At 41.9% G+C, this 20,572-nt stretch overlaps 1 protein-coding gene across 6 annotated transcripts; it reads right to left on the bottom strand.

The window, feature by feature from the left end:
• Positions 1-2,346: 2,346 nt before the first annotated feature.
• RPP40 (ribonuclease P/MRP subunit p40) lies at positions 2,347-19,938 on the bottom strand. 6 transcript variants are annotated; one of them, XM_071736516.1, is made up of 9 exons: positions 18,924-19,194; positions 17,093-17,237; positions 12,680-12,748; positions 12,149-12,233; positions 11,157-11,252; positions 9,846-9,971; positions 5,165-5,363; positions 4,196-4,330; positions 2,347-2,936 (listed from the first exon to the last, which is right to left on the bottom strand). In XM_071736516.1, exons 2-9 carry the CDS (start codon positions 17,135-17,137, stop codon positions 2,738-2,740), a joined length of 954 nt encoding a protein of 317 aa, XP_071592617.1. In that variant the 5' UTR covers positions 17,138-17,237; positions 18,924-19,194; the 3' UTR covers positions 2,347-2,737. The 6 variants fall into 6 exon arrangements, with proteins under 6 accessions (XP_071592617.1, XP_071592619.1, XP_071592618.1 ...); XM_071736518.1 differs by having other exon boundaries at positions 17,093-17,197; positions 18,924-19,047; XM_071736517.1 differs by lacking the exon at positions 18,924-19,194 and adding an exon at positions 17,874-18,418.
• Positions 19,939-20,572: the final 634 nt, after the last annotated feature.

Raw genomic sequence — 20,572 nt, 5'->3', positions numbered from 1 at the left:
AATGCCTTTCTGCTCCTTTTCTAAGCAAGTCTCCTTACTTGGTAGTCTCCAGGGAAGACCAGAGTATTTACAGCTTGTAGGGAGCAGTCTGCTGTCCCTCATCCCAGGAAAATCTTCCTTTAGGTCACAGGGGGTTTGCAGTAAGAAAGAAGTGGTCTCCACCCCCCAGTTTTTTTTCTGTGCAACTACAAAGCCCAGCAAGAACAGGAGAGCCCCCCTCCCAGGAGGCAAGCCCACCATCAGACCTTGGTAAAAAAGTGTGACCTCTTAATGAGTAACATCTCACAGAGCCCAAGAGCAACCAACTGCAGTAACCATCAACAACACAAGGTTTTCAATGATACTTTGCACAGATTTAAAGAAAAAGAGTGAAAGAGTCAGAAAACAAGTCAGCGTCTCAGGTAAGCTGCAAGATCTAGAGACAGGATTTTAGACCTTTCCAAATGGCTGGGAAAGCCATTTGGAACAACCACCACCAGACAAGTAGGGGTTGTCAAGGCAGCATAGTCAAATGACTCTGCCTGTTACACTAAACTTGGAGAAATACTTACAGCCCCTTGTCTATGCAGATAGGAAGCAAAGGGAACTGTTGAGCAATCTGATGAGATTTCCCTAGATATCCATAAAAGATTAACCTTAATACTCACAGGCTAAGGAGAACTGATAGCTGAAATGCCTATTCTCAGCTTGCCTTCTAGATTGCCTGTAAGGCTGTCACTGTGGATCTACCAGCACTTCTGTGGCACCTACTTTATCAGCCATCCTAAGGAGCTCTGCAACCAGGTGCCAATTAGAAAAATCACTTCACCTTGTCCTGCTGCTGCCCTTTCACAACCAAGGCAAAGAGCTGCTGCTCTTTGAGAGCAGCACCACTGAGAGTATTATGAAGTACATGAATAAGAGCTCCCTCCTTTCTCTGTTAATACAGGAAATAAACCCACCTATACAAGATTCTAACTTCTGGGTGGCAGTTGTTTTTTCTTCCAAGCAGTATGTATTACACTTGTTGGTGTAATACCTTGTGGGGGGAAAAAGTTGTACTAGAATCTGACAAAGATGAGCACATTTGCTGGAGCACCTACAAACTTCACCCAACTTTTTGTAGTTTTATGATTTTTAACTTCGTATTGGAACTTTTGCTGCAGGTGTAACTCTTCCAGGAAATGCCCAAGCTTTTAAAAGACCTTATGAAAAAGAGGAAAACAACACTTTTGGTTACAGTTCTCTTTTGCAAGCTGACATGACATGATCCCTCAAAGGACACTTTCAAAAGCAGACTTTAGCCAACAGCTGAAGCCATTTGCACTGATGCATTGTAATGAAACTGTTTGAGCCACCCGTGTTAAATATTTACTACTCAAGTACCAAGCCAAAAACATTCCCAGACTCTTGCCCATTTAGTCTGTGGTAATGTGTGAGTCTATGTCTGTCCATACGATAAGGTGGCACTTCTGTTCCTGACAACTTACCAGAAATAGGATAATTTTGAAAAACAACACAATTATTTAGAAAACTGCCAATTTATCAGTTGTGTTTGTGAAATGTGAAACAAAACTTGAGCAAAAGGGGTTACGTTCATTGGAGGTGTGTGACAAACAAATAGCACCCAGTAAGTCATCCCAGATGAATCTCCTCACTGAAGTCAGACACTGAACAGAAAAAAAAGAAAGCTCACCTGTTTCCCATGTGCTTTCTTCTTTACTGTGCCACTTACCCTGACAGGAGACCTTGATGTTTGCACTACAGATATGTCCAAACTTCCACTATCAACCTCTCACTCCATCAAGTGAACTTCCACTTTAGTGCTGCACTGATATTTTAAGGATACATACCCACTCCATGAAACAATTACAAAATAATATTTCCCCTCCCCCACAAACCACCATCCAGCCTTTCACCGATTTCAACAGGAGTTAATCTGGATTCTTTATAGCTGCTTATTACCTCTGCATTACTGCTCAACTTTAACAAAACCTGTTTCACTGCAACTGCATTGTTTGGCAATAAAAGTTTAGCTCCACAAGTTGTCTTGTAAGCACAAACCATAAGCTTCTTTCAAAAGTATTTGGCAGGGGTGTCACTGTGTGTGTGTGGTTACATTAGGAAAGCAAGCTGCAACCTTTTGCATCACTGTTATAAAACCAACTTCTCTTATAACCAGCTTTAATCTCCAAAATCCAAAAAGCACATCAGTAAGCCTTTACTTCTTCCAGGTTCAATGGACATTCCTCTCACCATCACTCCTCCTTACCTTTTGTCTCTTCCCCCCCCCCGTACCAAATTACAGAGAACACATCTCTCTTTTTTTATTTGCAGTTATGTAGGCTGAAATGTCTTAAGCATGAATTCAAAGGTTTTACACAACTTTAATGTAAAGAAAGAAAACACCAAATCCCCAGATGAGCTTTCCTGCCAAATATTTTAGCTAGTAAACTAGAACTAACTTTCAAATTCCAAAATTATTCCTGGATAAAAGGAAACCACCAGCAGTCAAACTTTCAAAAGCATATCTTTCCTAAAGCTAGAACTGTGAAGAATTTCACAAGGCACTGTATAACAGTGAAGAAGCACAAATCCATTCCTTTCATTGTAGGTCACCCCTTAGGTCACCCCTTAAAGCTTTAAATATTAGAAAAACATATACAGACTCCTAATACTTAACTTGTTACCTAATTACTTTTATCTTGGTAGATTTGCATACCTAACAATGGGAAAAAATTCTTCTGTAGACATAGCTTTATGGAGGACAATCATCATTAGTTCCTACAGCCATCTGAAGCCAGTAGTCCAGATTTCTAAAAATTACAAAGTTGTACAAGTTCTCTCCTCCCTTGTGGAAACCATGTTCACTTTCCCTCCAGGAAACAGGACTGTCTGCGAAGCCATGCACAGTTAATGTCAGCCAACTTGCCAGTTTTGGGTCACCAAAATAGCAACTGCAAGGAAGAAGACAAGGCAGTCAGTAATTACAAGGGAATAGACAGCATATTCAAGTACACAATATAAAGTAAAAAAAAAAAAAAAAAAAACAACCACGAGAAAAACCCCAGGCACTTCAGTGAAAATTGATTCAACAGTTTTAAAAAACCTGCTTTGGTAAATAATAATTAGGAAATGAAATAAAATTGACTCAATTTTGTTTTTATTGACCATACTTGATTTCTTTTTGACCATAATTCTAGACATGGCAAACCTGCAGGTTAGAACAATTACAAAAAGTTCTAAGTTGTAAAGTAGTTGTTCTGAATTTTCTAGAGCATGCGTTGTCTGTCAGAAAGTAGAACATTTACTGAGAAAAATTGCTATCGGAGCTAAAAAAGACATAGGAGGAAGAAACATGGCCAGGCTATGCTTGACACAAATAATTTTACCACCAGAAAGGAAACACTACATATAATTAAAGCCAGACATTATCCACTGCTCGGGAAATATATATTCCAACTCCAGCCTAGGGTGGCTTTCTGCATGAGATCTGAAAACTGCTCAAAAAAGTAATGATCATACCCCAGATAAAGCATCAGCAATACTGCTGTGAGTCAGTCCTACAATCATTGGCCAACAGGCACTTCAAGAACTGTCTGGAGCAAGGAGCTTCCAGAATTTGCTCTCAGTAGCACTAACATACAATGCAGGCAGATACCACAATGATTCACTAGTATCTTATAGTTTGCTATTGAATTGGAACTATAGCTCCCCTGTTCATATGACAACACTTGATTAAAAAAACCTCACTATAACCTAGTTTATTGTAATGCCATAATGACTTGAAGTATCCTGTGATACTCTTTTTTGGCATCATAAAGGAATTTCAGTCATATTTTCCATCAGTAGTTAAAAATGCTCACTTAAACATATTTGAGGGCATCTGCTTTTCATAGCCAAGGGAATTTGAAAAATGTAGGAGCTCAGTAGTAGAGCCACTGTTTCTTAGAAATTAACATAAAAAGCAAAGTCACTGCTGGAATACAGGGCAGGCCTTTTCAGAATTCAAATACCCAGATTTGGAAACTTAACATCAGTATAAAAAGCAATAAACATCTCATTTCCTCAGAAAAAGAAAGAAAAGTTTTCATTTTGTATATTTTGCTATTTACCTCCAACAGCAGTACCGAAAAGAAGTATTTAAAAATTATTTCAAAAATTAAGAAGTGTTCAAGTACAAGCATTTCAGTGATGTAATGCTGTCAGCCCTTACCACAGCTGCTCCAACAACTGAATTATCTTCTCAGGAATTATAAAGCCTGTGATTGTGCACAAAAAAGCTTTTTCCACTATTGTGCTGGGCTGAGGACAGCAATAGGTTGATAAGAAGCTAGATGATTTGTTGTCTCTGGAAAAAAACAAACAAACCCAAACTGAAATAAATGTATTTCAAACCATCTACAAGAAATCTCAGTAATTAAAAATTGTACCAGTTAAGTAGTATCTGTGAATATAGCCTAATTTGATACCTAATTTACTACTGTTACTACTAATGGCCAGTCAATTAATACACAAGATGTAATGGTGCTGTGGGATAACCATGGTAAGTACCTAAACACCACAGATATCCCACTCACTCCTCCTGAGTGGGATGGGAGAGAAAATCAGAAGGTTAAGTGAGAAAACAAATTTAAATAAACACATTTTAATAGGTAAAATGCACATGAAAGCAAAGCAAACTAAGAAATTAATTTACTATTTCCCACCAGCAGGCAGATGTTCAGCCATCTCCAGGAACGCAGGGTTCCATCACATGTAACCATGACTTGGGAAGACAAATGCTGTTTACTCCAAACATTTCCTGCCCCTCCTTCCACCACCTTTTACTGCTGAGCACACCACCTCCCAGCCCACTGCCCACCCCCAATCTACTTGCTAGGGGAGCTGTATAAAGAAACAAAAAAGGCCTTGTGTGTAAGCACTGCTGAGCAAGAGCTAAAACATCTTGCTGTTAGAAACACTGTTTTGGTCACAAATCCAAAACATAGCACCACACCAGAAAATTAACTCTATCCCAGCCAAAAGCACGGGTACTCCTAAAAACACAGATAATTTATTTAAGACTTATAATAAACACAGAAATGTGTTCTTCCTAATTCTTATCTGACAATTTCTCAAAATACATTTTGGCTTTCTTTTTAGTTAAAATGTATTTAAAGAGCAAACAAATTCACATACTTACAAGCTCACTTGATTCAAGACAGCACCTAGCCATTCAAACAGCTCCTCTGTACTGCAGGATTCCTCTGGCTTTCCTTGTAGTTCATTGCTCTGTAACACTGGACACTGCAAGTCCCTTAAGGTGCTAAATGTTATTTTTGGCTTCAGGGCCCGTATTTGGTTTTTTGAAAAGTATGACATCAATGTTGATTCCTCTGCACCTTAACAACACAATACCACAAAGAGCTGTTACAAAACCAATAAACAAAAGCAATACTGAGTACATGAATCCTTTGTGTGTGTGTGCGCGGGTGTGTGTATACATATATATATATATATATACATACACACACACCCCCAAGAAAATGTAGCATGTAAAACTGCTTACATGCTGTTATCCATAGAATCTTCAGCTTTCTTATCTTCTTGGAAATAAAAATTAGTGCAAGACCCAGCAACTCAGTGTACCTCAGTAAATTTAACTACTAAGTGTAGATCTGTCAATAGGATATTCAAGCAGCATTAACAGGGCAAGTAATAAAATGAACTCACTAGAAAAAGGAATTCAGACTTCCCTAAAAGGAACAAATGAAAGAGAGCAGGGTCAACTGATCCCCAGGCCAAAGTCATCTCCAAATGCACCATAAAAATATCCATGGCTACCATAAAATACCCATACCATGAAAATATTACCATAAAAATACGTGAGGCCAGAGAACATTCTTCCTTACTAGTGTCCATACATACATTTCCCTTGTGCTCATGGACAGGTACTCACTATTGTAGAAGGGCAGTGAGTGCCTACTACCATTAGGTTACCTCTATAGTTCAGCATCTCTACAAATTCCATAGGCATTGCATTTTTAAGAGGGAGTATACATGGTAGACATACATAAGGATAATGCATCTCTAAGATCAGGGTAAAGGGAACTAATCTCAAATGAGTTGAGGCAGTATTCTAAAACCACTGCCTACAGAGATCCTAGCATCACTAATTCACTAAGAACTGCCTCCTAGAGACAGAATGGCTTTTAGAATCACAAACAACTCAAATGGAATACATTCCTGCAGATCTCAGGAACACTTAAGGAATAAGCTTTAGTGCCATTTAAAGTCTCCTGGAATAGCCCCTCACAACTGCAGAAAGTTTCCCTTTCCATTGTCCTAAAAGGCATGCAGTCTTCTATCCAGCATGTCAGGTTAGCAGATCTCTTAGTTCTCTGAGCTGAGGACAAAAGTCTGTGAGAATCATTCTGAGAGGTTGTCTTGGTTTGGGCCAGGATAAAGGTAATTTTCTGTCTTGTACTTTTGCTTTCACACTTACAAGTCTCTTGTAAAGTAGCTGCACTTGCTGAAATTAGCAGCAAGCTTCTCAGTCAGTGTCTGCTTCTAGGACTGATAACACTCAGTGTTTATAGTTACAGCCAGAGACTGGTGTGCAGAACCAAGGACACTGCTCAGCTCTGAGGAACATTTTGCCCTCTGGAAGGAGAAGAGGAGTAAAGAGGTCACACCTGCTGCCCTCTCTTAGGAAGGAACAGACAAGACAAATGACCAAAATTGACCAAGCAGAGTATTCCATCCCATACACGTCATACTCAGTATAAATCTGAGGGATCACGAGGGTCAAACCCCTTCCTTCTTCCCCTTCTTTGTCTGTCCCTGTTTGCTTCAACATCCTGGGAGGATTCTATCCATTCCTCTGCCTGTGGTCCTGATCCATGCCAGCCTGAATCTGTGTCTGAATCAGTGAGAAATCGTCTTCAGATAAGATATATTTGGAAGGTTATGATATCTCAGAAAAATACTGGAATCAGTCACCAAGAGTAAAGACCCTCTAAGGAGTCTGCCATCCTAGAACACCACTTTCCTCTGAATAGTGGCAAAGTGAGTAGGTGACTGCAGGTTTGAGAACAGATTTATCAGCTTTGTCAAGAGAAATTCTAGGACAGGCTGGGGGACAAGGATTGGAGAGAGAAGAAAGGGGGGGGAGTACAGAAAAATCAAACTATGTCACAAATCTCACTTTACTAGGATCAGAGAAGAAAAAGCCACAGTGGTGAGTCTTCAAATGCAGTGCAGCTGTAACAGCCAGATGTATCTTCATGGACTCCTGGGAAAGGTCATGCTTCTTCATAGTAAGTGATCCAAAACAGTATGTAAAATTCTGACATCCAACTTAGACTAAAAACTTAACCTAAGCAAGCATATTGAAAATTAAGAGATATTAAAGAGCTTCCTTTTTGAAGCAGTAAGATAATTAATGTGAAATCAATTCTCCTAGATTTGTAATTCCAGATAGTGTATTCTATTTCCATAGGGTAACAATGGCAACCAAGAAAAAATACCTGATTTGTGATAAGTCTGGAGTCCAGCTTAGCATTTAAATGCTGCAGGGAAGGCATGTCTGACCAGAAGAAGTTCAAGAACAGGACAGAGTTCACTGCAGAATACAATATCCAACACTTGCTATAAAAAATTATGGACTGTCTAAACTTCATCAGTCCTATTTATCTCTTCAAGGACAATCACATGGGGAAGTAGAAAAATGAGGGCTAATCCAATCCTTTTTAGTCATCCTTCAAAAAAGGCTGTCCAAGTACTGAAGGGCACAGTGATAAAGACAGTCAGACACTGAATTCTTGTTTAGTATTTTATATAAGTACATTTAAATCTGAAGTGTGCTAGAACAGATGATCTTCCTTCAGTCAATACTCCCTATTGGCATTTGTTAGATTAACAGGCTCAAAAAATATATAGTATTGCCCTAGAATTCCTAATGAAATAAAAATATTCTACATTTTAGATGTCCACTCCATATGGGAGACTCAGCTACAGTCTTAACTTTAAGAATGCTCAAGGACTAGAATAAAGACTCCAACAGTAAAATTCCTCTAGCCAAAGCATAGCCTTCCATGTCAAAAACAACTAGGCACATTGTCAAAGTATTTTGGAAGCCACTGAATTTCAGCTAGTAAATATCTGAGATTGTCACAGAAATAAAAGCAATCAAAAAGAGAACAAAACACTTTTTTGCCTCTGTCATTTGACATATTCCCTTTTTCTGTTCCTCCTGGTGCCAGAACCATTAAGTGGGAAAAACGGGTATGAAAACAAAAAGTCCTGCTTTTGGAAAGTGACATGAATGTTTATAGGTTTGCAGCAGTGCTGGCCACAGCAAGAAACACCAGTTATCAGCAGGAATGCTGAAAGCAGAATGTTCACAGAGGACACCGATTCTCTCCACAAAATACATCCCTCTTTTCCCCTTCCAGCAGAATCTACACGATGCCTCATGTCTATTAATAAAAATCTATAAAAGTTTTATGCTTGGCAGTACTAGGGAACTCAAGCTCTTTCATGTGTTATAAGCACAAGATTCCTGAACAGAAAGGCATTCAGATTTAACTCCATATTCAGGAAAAGATTGAACTGACCCAGTTTTTGGAAGTAAGAAAGTGAGGAAAAGGAATGCTGCTCTTCCCAAATGCTGCTACACTGACAGCAACAAACATAAGAAACATTCTGGCTCTAGAGGCATTTTTCTCTCTGTTCATGGTCAATAAATCCAAGCAAGCTGAGCCTGAAGATCTGCCACCTTAGCTGGATTTATGTCACCATTTATGGTAGCAACAGTCTTCACTGTAACTCTTCCCTGAAGACTACAAGGATGGGAATTGCAAGCCTTTAAACAATTTCTGTATGACAAAGAAGGAAGGATCCTCGTCACATGATTAGTACTTAAAAAGGGTGAGAAGATGAAGGACTGAAGTGAACACGGGACACTGCCAAAGGAGTAACAACGTAGAGTGCAGATGGGAAGGAATTCTCCCGAACCACCCTCATGTCTCAGGGACATCCCTCCCCACTAGTGCAGAGGCTTCTTCATGACTCAAAGCAAAAATACACTAAAATCTACACAGCTATGATGAAGAAAAACATTTTTTGCAGTACAGACTCCTGCACCTTTTGCCAATTCTATGCAAATGCTGCATATCCCTAGATAGAACCCATTCCAGAAAATGACCTTCCAAGGAAGAATACTTAAATTCTAAAAAAAAAAATTTAATGTAACCAGAAAACAGCAGATAAACAAATTCTAGAAGAAAGGTAATTTGAGACAACACAATTTCTTAGGATAACAACACGTTTTCTCTGCTCCAATCTGAAACAAGTTCTTGGGAAAAAATATGATAAAATAGCAGACTGCATGTATCGGTGTACGTAGCACATGACAAACAGGGACTCTGTGCTACTGTAACTACTGCTGAAACAAAAAATTCCCAAGTACTACACTAAATATGTAACTCATATGTATGAATAAATAAAAAACCATCTTAAATAATCATATTAATAATGGTTATGTATGGTTATGTATGTCACAGATTTATAAAGAAGAGGCAGCACTACCAAATAGGTGAAGTTACACCAGAAACTCTGGGCAACATAGAGACAAGGAAATGAAGCAACTGATACATCTCCTATGAATCACTGTTGTGTTCCTGCACTGAAACATTCTGCTATGTAGGCAGTAACACACCCCCCTCAAACAAATAAACAATACAAACAAAAATCCCACCCAAGCATTCTTTAATCCAACTTTTCCCTCCACTAAAAATACATTTAGACAATCACTGGAAAAGAATAGTAAACTAAAAATATTTGGCCAGTTACATTTTGTTTTTACATTTAGTTCTTATTACCTGTACTATACCAAGCCAGTAGGAAGTCAAATTCTAAAGGTTTCTTTTCTTTCAAGGCCCAAAGCACTCTGTTGTGTTTCTTGCTATCAGGGTGAAAGCCAGAATCAGTCAAGTCAATAGTTATAACTGCAAAAATGTACAAAAGCAATTAATTACTCAACTGAAATAAATTTTAATATTAAGAACTACAGAAAATTAATTAAGAACTAAAGAAAACATAAGGAAACCAAAGAACATTATACTGTCTTTTCACATACACAGCATCTTTATCAAGTATTTGATTATGCAAATATGATTCTCTGTTGTCTAATTAAATATTCACCTCCTGCTGCCCTTATTTTGATATAAGCTGGAACTGGTTTCTAGTGACTGGAGGGACAGGTTCCTTTTGTAATGGCAGTGACAGAAGTCCCAGAACAGTGCCTTAAAACATAACTTGGTAATTAGGCAAGCTATTAGCACTAAAAAAGCTCAAGTTTCTAACATAAAAAGCCACCTATATGGCAATTAGACTTCTTTAGCTGGTATTTTTTGTTTTGTTTTTATTTTTGTCCCAAGTGAGAAGTTATACTTAATTTTCCAGTGGAAATTTCATCATACATTTTACTTGACAATTGTCCCATTTTGAAAATATTATTGCAGATAACAAATTTCCCCTTCTAAAGCTGCATAACTGTCTATCAGCAACTGCTGTTGCCAATACATTTGAGATGGCATCGTGTTCATGGTTTCACTACTTACAAAAAAAAAAAAAATTTTACAAAAATCACACTCACTGTACTCAGCTGTTAAAAATTACAACAATTTCAAGTACTTGGTATATGGAGACTACCACTTTAAATGTGTCAAATATAATATAATCCTCACTTTCAGGCAATCTTAGGTAAGGCTCTTGACTTCTTTTTTTTTTTTTTTTAAGTCTGCAAATTTTATGCTCCACCCTAGTTTAGTATTTTCCAGTTTAAATCAAAAGGCATAAATACTGTGCACAATACACAAAAATTCTTGAGTCCTACATGAGTCCTACTTGAGTCTTGAGTCCTACCCCAGAATAAACAAAATGAAAAACTCAGAAATTAAGAACTTTATGCAATACCCAAAAGATCACATATTTGTTTCCTTGTAACTGCTTTATTATTTGAAAAAAAAAGTTCTCTTCCTACAATCCTTGTGTCTGCACCTGGAAGAACACGACCTAGACAATAACCAGCTTTACAGACAGTGAAGTTTCAGCATTGCTGACTTTGCAACCTAACAAAGTGCTTCACAGATAGATGTGAAAGAAGTACTGTTAATATAAATAATACTTACTATATCTCATAACTTTTTTGCCAGAATACTGAGAAGGGCGACCCTGCAGTCCAAGTTCCTCATAAGTATCCTTGTCCACTGATAGAATTAGTTTTCCTATAAAGAAAACAAACCTTTTAACACAAATTATCTTTTACTTAGTTTAAGTCTTCTGAGAACCACATATCTCATCAACGTTAGCTTTGGATCAGTGGTCTTACTAATGAAATCCAGACTCCTTAGTTGGAGTTAAATGCATTGTCAGATAAACCCTTTTAAAAATATATGTATAACACAATTACTCTTTCATTAAAAAGGCTTTATGAACTAGAATGAGAAGAGTGTAATATTATCCCTAAGATAGGCATAGTTTTTTACTGTACCACCTTCACTTCATTGCCTCAATTTTTCCTCCACTTGTCCCCTGGCATTTGCCATGTTGTTGTTTAAACACTACATCACATTAGGGCCTGACTTAAATAAACAGTCACGCAGGCACTGCTCAACTAAACATACAAAAGCAGTTCCTCCAGCTCCAGTGGGACTACTCATGTTGAGTAAACTATGCTTATTAGTAATGACCAGACGTGCACTGGAACAACTCCACTTCCATGTCCATGATCCAAATCTAGCAACTGCCACTTGAGATTGAATTTCACAAAAAAAAAAAACTCTACTACAGGCTTTTGATTCTACTGTAGAAGTAACAGTGTAATATAGGATACAAACAAAGCTGCTGCTGAAGATTTCACAGGGAAGTCACAGGGAACAGTAAGACTGTATCTTATTAACTGTGCACAGCTTTTAGTAACTGTATCACAGAAAGTCAGTCACTATCAACTATCCATTTAGGACTATGCTAAGGGAACACAGAAAATAATTCCTCCTCTCAAGAAATCTGAATTTACTTATGCCCTGATAGGCATCCATCATATTTCAGCATTGCAGGCTAGAGGGACCAACTTGAGTTCCTATTACACCTGATATAGTTAAACGGAAATGAGAAAACTTACTTGAAGCAAAAAATAGCTTCATTTTTTTCTCTGCATGTAAAATCCCACCTGGGATGGCCCATTTTGCCATAAAACTGTGATGGAACTGCAAAGGAGTATTTTTACGTGAGAGATAATTCTCCAAAAATAAACACAAATATTTTAAGAACTGTTACTAAACACTACTGATATTTATTTTTTTATAAATTCTGTCTTAAAGACTAGTAAGAAACATGAAGCTAAAATGCATTTTTTTCACAAAAACAATCCTCTGTAGCAACCGTAAATTACAGATGACACATTGTCACAGTGATACCACACATAAGTGATATTGATTTTTTTTCCTGATTTCCTTTTGATGAAATAACCTAGCAGCATGAATTTTAAAAGTTAAAATGAATGTTTTTCTGATTCAACCATATTTCTGGCAAAGTTGGCAAGAACAATATGCATTATATTTCCCAGTTTACATTATTCCAAATGAAAAAAAAAGCCCAACCCAACCACAAACTCAAGACCATTAATAATATGTATTAACAAAACAAAACATACCATTTGGTAGCAGAGCTGCAGTATTATCTTGATCAATTTTTGTGTTATAGGTAAGTGCATAGCATGACCCTGTAATAGTAAAACAGAAAACCACAATTAGCCCCTAAAGACAGCCATGACAATATGAATGAGTCTTCTCAAGATAACCAAACATGCCAAATACCATCTGAATCACTCTATACACTCCAGTTGTCATTAATTTTCTTGCACTTTTTCAAGCAAAACAGCAATTTGTTATTCTTTTCAGAAACCCTGGATGTGCACTGTTTTAAAGGACCTATAAACACATATAACATTAACAATATGCCCCAACATGAAAACTTTTTCTTGCCAGCTGTGACCTTCCCTATTAAGCAAACGGAAAACCCCATTTTACTTCTAGCGTTAGTTCACCTGAGAACAAGGTGAAAGATGTTCATACTACTATGTATCTTTTGTAGCATTCTCTACTACAATTTTCATCTTAAAAATACAACTCAAAGCCTGTAAACTTGGCGTACTAGTGTTGTACTGCTTCCATAAAATTACTGGCATGAAAGCCATTACTGAGACTAAAGGAAATACAAGAGTCCCACATTCAGAAAGTAATGGATCTCATTCTCCTGCTTCTTCTTTTTCCTTTAAAGCTTTTTTCCCCTGAAAATTACCTGAAAGGCACAACTTTTGTCATGAACCATGTGAGCAGGGTCTGCTCAATGAAAACAGCATGCTCTGGATATGCAATAGCAAGTTGCTGGGCAGAGGCTGCACCTTTCTTTTAGAGGTCAATGAGTGGCTAAGGGACTGGTGCCAAAGACAGGGTTTTGGCTTTTTTGATCACGGGATGCTATATGAGACACCTGGCCTGGTGGTGGCAGGTGGGATGCACCTGTCCCAGAGGGGGAAGAGGCTTTTGGGGCAGGACTTGGCAGGGCTCATTGAGAGAGCTTTAAACTAGATGTGAAGGGGGAAGGGGAGAAAACTGGGTCTGTTAGGGACAAACACAAGAAGGACGAACCGGGGCCCGAAGGCAGGTGGTCTAGGGAGGATTTAGTCCCACCAGTGTGCTCTGTTTGTTTCCTGAAATGTCTGTATGCTAATGCACGCAGCATGGGGAATAAGCAAGAAGAGTTAGAGGTCAGTGTACGGGCTAAGGGTTATGATCTGGTAGCAATAACAGAGACATGGTGGGATAGGTCACATGACTGGAATGTGGCCATGGATGGTTATGTGCTTTTCCGGAAAGATAGGGCGGGGAAGAGAGGTGGTGGAGTTGCTCTTTATGTGAGAGAGCAACTAGAATGTGTTGAGTTTTGTGCAGGGGCTGATGAGGGGCAAGTTGAAAGTCTGTGGGTAAGAATTAAGGGGCAGGCTGGTGTGGGCGATACAGTTGTGGGGGTCTACTACAGACCTCCTGATCAAGGCGAGGAGGTTGATGAGGCCTTCTACAGGCAGCTGAAAGCAGCCTCACAACTTCAGTCCCTAGTCCTCATGGGAGATTTTAACTACCCCGATATCTGCTGGTTGACTCACACAGCCAGCTTTTCACAGTCTAGGAGGTTCCTCCAGTGCATTGATGATAACTTCTTAATGCAAATGGTGGACAAGCCGACTAGAAGAGGAGCGCTGCTGGATCTTGTACTAACCAACAAGGAGGGCCTTGTTGAAGCAGTGGCGGTCAATGGCAGCCTTGGCTGCAGTGATCATGAGATGGTAGAGTTCAGGATCCTGTGTGGAAGGAACAGAATACCCAGTAGGACCAGAACCCTAGACTTCCACAGGGCAAACTTTGGCCTCCTCAATCGACTGTTAAGAGAAATCCCATGGGACAAGGTGTTAGAAGATAAAGGGGCTCAAGATAGCTGGTCAATATTCAAGAACCACTATTTGCAAGCACAGGATCAGAGCATCCCTATGGTTAGGAAATCTAGTAAGGGAGCTAGGAGACCAGCATGGTTAAAAAAGGAACTGCTGGGAAAACTTAAGTGGAAAAGGAAAATCTACAGATCATGGAAGGGGGGGCTGGTCACTTGGGAGGAATATAGGACTGTGGTCAGAGGATGTAGGGAGGCAATTAGGAAAGCTAAGGCCTCCTTGGAACTTAACCTTGCAAGTCGGGTTAAGGATAATAGAAAGGGCTTTTTCAAATACATAGCCAGCAAAACTAACACTAGAGGCAATATTGGCCCACTAAGGAATGAGCTGGGAGCCCTGGTGACAGAGGATATAAAGAAGGCAGAGGTGCTGAACGCCTTCTTTGCCTCTGTCTTTACTCCTGCAGGGTTTCCGCATGAGCCCCAGATTCATTTAACCCCAGAAGTAGTCAAGATAGATGAAGAGTTTGACATAGTAGATGAGGATTGGGTTAGGGATCAGCTGAGTAATCTGGACATCCATAAGTCGATGGGTCCAGATGGAATGCATCCAAGGGTGCTGAGGGAGCTGGCGGAGGTCATTGCTAGGCCACTCTCCATCATCTTCAATAAGTCATGGGTAACAGGAGAGGTGCCTGAGGACTGGAGGATAGCAAATGTCACTCCAGTCTACAAGAAGGGCAAGAAGGAGGACCCGGGTAACTATAGACCGGTCAGCCTCACCTCCATCCCTGGAAAGGTGATGGAACAACTTGTTCTTGTCACTATCTCCAGGCATATCAAGGACATGGGAGTCATCAAGAGCAGTCAGCATGGTTTTATCAAGGGTAAATCATGTTTGACTAACCTCATAGCCTTCTATGAGGAAATTACTAGGTGGATAGATGATGGAAGAGCGGTAGATGTGGTTTATCTTGATTTCAGTAAAGCATTTGACACCGTCTCTCACAGCATCCTTGTAGATAAGTTGATCAAGTATGGGTTTGGTGATCAGGTAGTGAGGTGGGTCAGGAACTGGTTGAAAGGAAGGAGTCAGAGAGTTGTAGTCAATGGGGCAGAATCTGGTTGGAGGGGCGTGACTAGTGGAGTCCCTCAGGGGTCGGTACTGGGACCGGTGTTGTTCAATATATTCATCAACGACTTGGATGAGGGTATAGAATGTACCCTCAGCAAGTTTGCTGATGACACTAAGCTGGGAGGAGTGGCTGACACACCAGAAGGCTGTGCTGCCATTCAGAGAGACTTAGACAGGCTGGAGAGTTGGGCAGGGAGGAACAAGATGAAATTCAACAAGGGGAAGTGTAGAGTTTTGCATTTGGGGAAGAACAACACGATGTCCCAGTATAGGTTGGGGGCTGACCTGCTGGAGAGCAGTGTAGGTGAAAGAGACCTGGGGGTCCTGGTAGACAAGAGGATGACCATGAGCCAGCAATGTGCCCTTGTGGCCAAGAAGGCCAATGGCATCCTGGGGTGCATTAGAAAGGGTGTGGTTAGTAGGTCAAGAGAGGTTCTCCTCCCCCTCTATTCTGCATTGGTGAGGCCGCACCTGGAGTATTGTGTCCAGTTCTGGGCCCCTCAGTTCAAGAAGGACAGGGAAGTGCTTGAAAGAGTCCAGCGCAGAGCTACTAAGATGATTAAGGGAGTGGAGCATCTCCCTTATGAGGAAAGGCTGAGGGAGCTGGGTCTCTTTAGTTTGGAGAAAAGGAGACTGAGGGGTGACCTCATCAATGTTTTCAAATATGTAAGGGGTGAGTGTCAGGGAGATGGAGCTAGGCTTTTCTCTATGGTGACCAGTGATAGGACAAGGGGTAATGGGTGTAAGTTGGAGCATAGGAGGTTCAAGTTGAATATCAGAAAGAATTTTTTTACTGTAAGGGTGACAGAGCCCTGGAACAGGCTGCCCAGGGGGGTTGTGGAGTCTCCTTCACTGGAGACATTCAAAACCCGCCTGGACACGTTCCTAGGCGATGTACTCTAGGGGGCCCTGCTCTGGCAGGGGGGGTTGGACTAGATGATCTTTCGAGGTCCCTTCCAACCCCTAGGATTCTATGATTCTATGATTCTATGATTCTTTACATCCTCTTTGTTCTTACTGTGTAAGGACAAGCTCCACTGGCAAACACAACCAACTCCCACTCCAAAAACACATTTTTTCCTCTTTTTGTCCTGTCTGCTGCAAAACACAGCTAATAGCTCTGTGTTGAAATATGAAGGAATCAAAAAGGGAGAAGGAAGAAAGGTTCTGCAGGAGTCTGAATAAAGATGAGATGTAGAAGATAAACGAGAATGGCTATAAATGGAAGCCCTCTTGACATTGGCCTTGCAGAATTAAGAGGGAACAGAGAGAAATGAGAAGTCATAGTGGACCCACTGGGTATAAACTAATGTTGACACACTACAAAGCAGAAAGAGGAAGATAAATAAATGAATAGGGAATTTTCTTAGTATTTTTTCTTCCTTTTATAATACCCTCCAGAACAAATAAATAAAAATGGATTTTACTGTGTTATAAAAAGCATACAAGATTACTGCATCTGTCATGTTCTGCTTAGCTCCTTACCTTTCTTGACAAATGCATCGATGAATTCGTGCGAGACCAATTCATGAATCGATAAATTCCTCACCAGGTAGTACTCTCCAACATCTGCAATTGTACTTTTCAGCACTTCGGGTAGGATGCCACATTCGGGGATCAAAAAAGACACCTATTAGGAACATATTTGTAATGTAAATTATATCCTAAAATCTGTTCTGGAAGAAAAACAAGATGTAAAAAAATTCTTCCTTTCAAAGAAAATGGCATATTACGCCAAAACGAGACAAAGAAAATAGTAATTTCAATCTAGTGTCTTCAAAATGTATCAATTTGCAGAACATCTCCAAGTACAACAAAGACATTATTTTTTGCATTTTGCATGCTTTACAGTTGCAGTTGAGGTGTTACATGAAGGCACAATTTTACGTAGCATGACTTAACTAATGATCTTGTTGCATGTCATTATAAATTTAGCTTGAATTCACACTAGAACATTTCCTTCAGCAGGAAGCAGTTGTAACTGAAAGTGTAGGCTCAGCATGTGTGCAGTCTCAATGGAAATGCAAAGTAGAATTGAAACTAGTTTTTGAATCAAGATATCATCCTCTTAAGAATGTGGTAAGAAAGTGGTAAAAGTCATAAGGTGTACGATCAAGGCTACAAGTTCTGTACCAGGTTTCTGATTTAAGGCAGGAAACTGATTTTTCAGAAGAAATGAGCATCTAGGGGTTTTTTTTGGGGGGGGCGTTGGTTTTGGGCTTTTTGTACTGAACTCAGCATTCAGTCTTCTGGTCTAATTGCCTACCTTGAATTTCCCTTTTGTATAAAACCTTTCCTCTGTGTGATGCATAGATCAAGAGTATTCTAAAGTCTAGGGGACCAGGGCAAATGAGGATATTACTTGGGCAAGCACCAGGTTTCTCAATAACCATGAAATAGCCATTTTAATGAAACCATGCTTAAGCAGCATGAAGGTTCAATCCCCTGCTCCTTACTGCTCCACTTCTCAAAAAAAACTTTCTTCTGAAACAACGGGGTTCAGGGAGCATGGGTACATATCATCTCCCTTTGCACAGGTAAGAAGTAACAAATGACAGGTGGGCTGTCTGCCACACAAGTAGAAAGCTTTCTAGTTAGCTGCTAAAAAAATTACTAAAGAAACAGCAAGAGCGTCTGACTGACGGTAGCAACAGGCAAAGGAAGGAAAGAAAGCCCGCAAAAACTGTCCCTCAAACATTTGTCTAAAATTATGAAGCAGTCGTAGGCGACAGCACAACATGATGCTCCGGCAGACGGAGGGTCTTTCAGCTGACAACCCCCTTGCTTCCAGAGGGACTCCCTCACCGTTCAGCCTTGGATTTTGCAGATGCCGCCAGGCAGCGCTGACAGAACCGCCCCTGCCCCCTGCCCCCTCCCCCGAGCTCACCCCCTCTTCCACTTCGCGCCCGCACCGCCTCTCCCTCCCTGAGGTGCTGCGCCCCCAAAGACCCCCAAAGCCATTGGGGAACCAACGCTTGACTCCCCGCTTTCCAAACCCCCCACCACGCTTCCCCCAGAGGGGCGGGCAGGGCCACCCCTGACACCGCCCACCGAACGCCCGGGGGGACCCTTCCTGCCGCCCGCGGCGTGGCGTGGCGTGGGGGCGGATACACCCTCCAGCTTCACCGGGGAGGGGGCAGAAACCCCTGATCGTTCTCCTCAGCCCCGGCGCTGCGTGAGGGCCGGGCCTACCCCCACAACAACCCCCTCCTTCCCCTCACCGCGGAGCCCCCTCCCTCGCAACGCCCCGGTAACCGCACTGACCCCCCCCCCCCCCCCCCCCCGACACCGCCTCCTCCTCCCGCCCCGCACTCACGCGGCAGTTGTAGGCGTGGTCCCGCACGTGGGCCGCGTGCCGCGAGCGCGGGTGCCGCGCGTGTCCCTTCTCGCTGACCAGCAGGTGCCGCGGGGCCTGGCAGAGGCGGCGCAGCAGCACCGGCACCGACATCTCCCACACCCGCCGCGCCGCCAACGCGGGTGGGGATAGGGTTAGGGTTCCCCTCCGGGGTCACGACAACCGCCACACCCCCGGGAGAGGCTACACGGCCCGGCGAGAGACCCAGAGAGAGATGGAAGGGGGTAGAAGCTGTGCGATGAGGTCACTTCCGCTTGCTGCGTCCGCCGCGGGGCTGGCGTCGCGCGCGTGCGCGGCGGGAGGTTCGGGAGGGGGAGTCGCGGTTCCGACCCGGTTCGGGGAGGAGACGTGACCCTGGGGGTAACCGTGACCCGCGCTATCCGTCGCTGGTGAAAGGGCTGAGAGGGCAGTCTGGAAGGCTGAGGGTTGTTTGTTCGTCGCGGAGATGAGGATGCTCCAGGAACCCAAATGTATCCTGATACCCGGGACTTGGGATTCTTCCCTGGGTAGGGCATAGAGTGGAAGAGTGAGATGTACTTCTGAAATCCTTTTGTAGTGGGTAAAGGTGTGGAGCGGGTAGATAAGGAGGAAGGCTTGGGGTATCGTGCCTTGGAGTGGGACTGGTAGGGGAAGCTACAGTAGAACCAGCTGGAGATGAGGATGGTAAAGGTAAGAGAAAGGATGGACTGAGCATGCATGGAGACTGAGTTCAACCAGCAGACACAGTGATGAAGACTGCCGAAGACCACCAGAAGACATGCCTGCCCCCAGTGACCACCGAGGGCACAAGTACTCATGTGCCAAGGACTTTCGTAAATGCTGCTTCATTCATGGCTTGGCTTCATGAATGAAGATTTAAGAAAACAAATACACCTATCTAACCTGTATATACTCTCTGTGTTTGGACAGCTAGACATGGATGTTAGGTTGGGATGCTTCCCTGTGCATCTGGTGCCATAATAAAGAATAATGACATAACAGTGACAGAAGTGCTGTTGAGGTGATTTTCTTTGTTTCAGTGCTGGGCTGCATCAAAAGAAACATGGCCAGCAGGTCAAGGGAGGTGATTCTTCCCTTCCACTGCCATGAGACCCCCATCCGGGTTATTGTGCCCAGTTGTGGAGCCCCCAGCATAGGGAGGACATGGATGTGTTGGAGAAAGTCCAGAGGAGGGCCATGAAGGTGATCAGAGGGCTGGAGAAGGTCTGCTGTGAAGACAGACTGAAGGCATCATGGTTGTTCAGCCTGAAGAAGAGAAGGCTCCAGGGAGACCTTACAGTATCTGAAGAGGGGAGGAAAGCTGGGGAGGGACTTTTCACAAGGGCATGTAGTGAGTGATAGGACAAGAGGTACAATTTTCAACTGGAAGAGGGTAGATTTATATGAGATACTGGGAAGAAGCTTAAAGCCCAGAAGGTGGATCTGGGGAGCTACAGGCCTGTCAGCCTGACCTCAGTACAGGGAAAAATTACAGAGGGGTTCATCTCGCGTGCACTCACATGGCAAGTGCAGGATACCCAGGGGATCAGCATGGGTTCTGGAAAGGCAGGTCCTGCTTGAGCAACTTGATCTTCTATGACCAGGTGACCTGCCTCATGGATGAGGGGAAA

Source organism: Heliangelus exortis, chromosome 2 (assembly GCF_036169615.1).
Source record: "Heliangelus exortis chromosome 2, bHelExo1.hap1, whole genome shotgun sequence".
NCBI classification, from domain to species: domain Eukaryota; kingdom Metazoa; phylum Chordata; class Aves; order Apodiformes; family Trochilidae; genus Heliangelus; species Heliangelus exortis.
The sequence above is the reverse complement of the archived record's forward strand: the minus strand, read 5'-3'. Positions and strand labels throughout refer to the sequence as shown.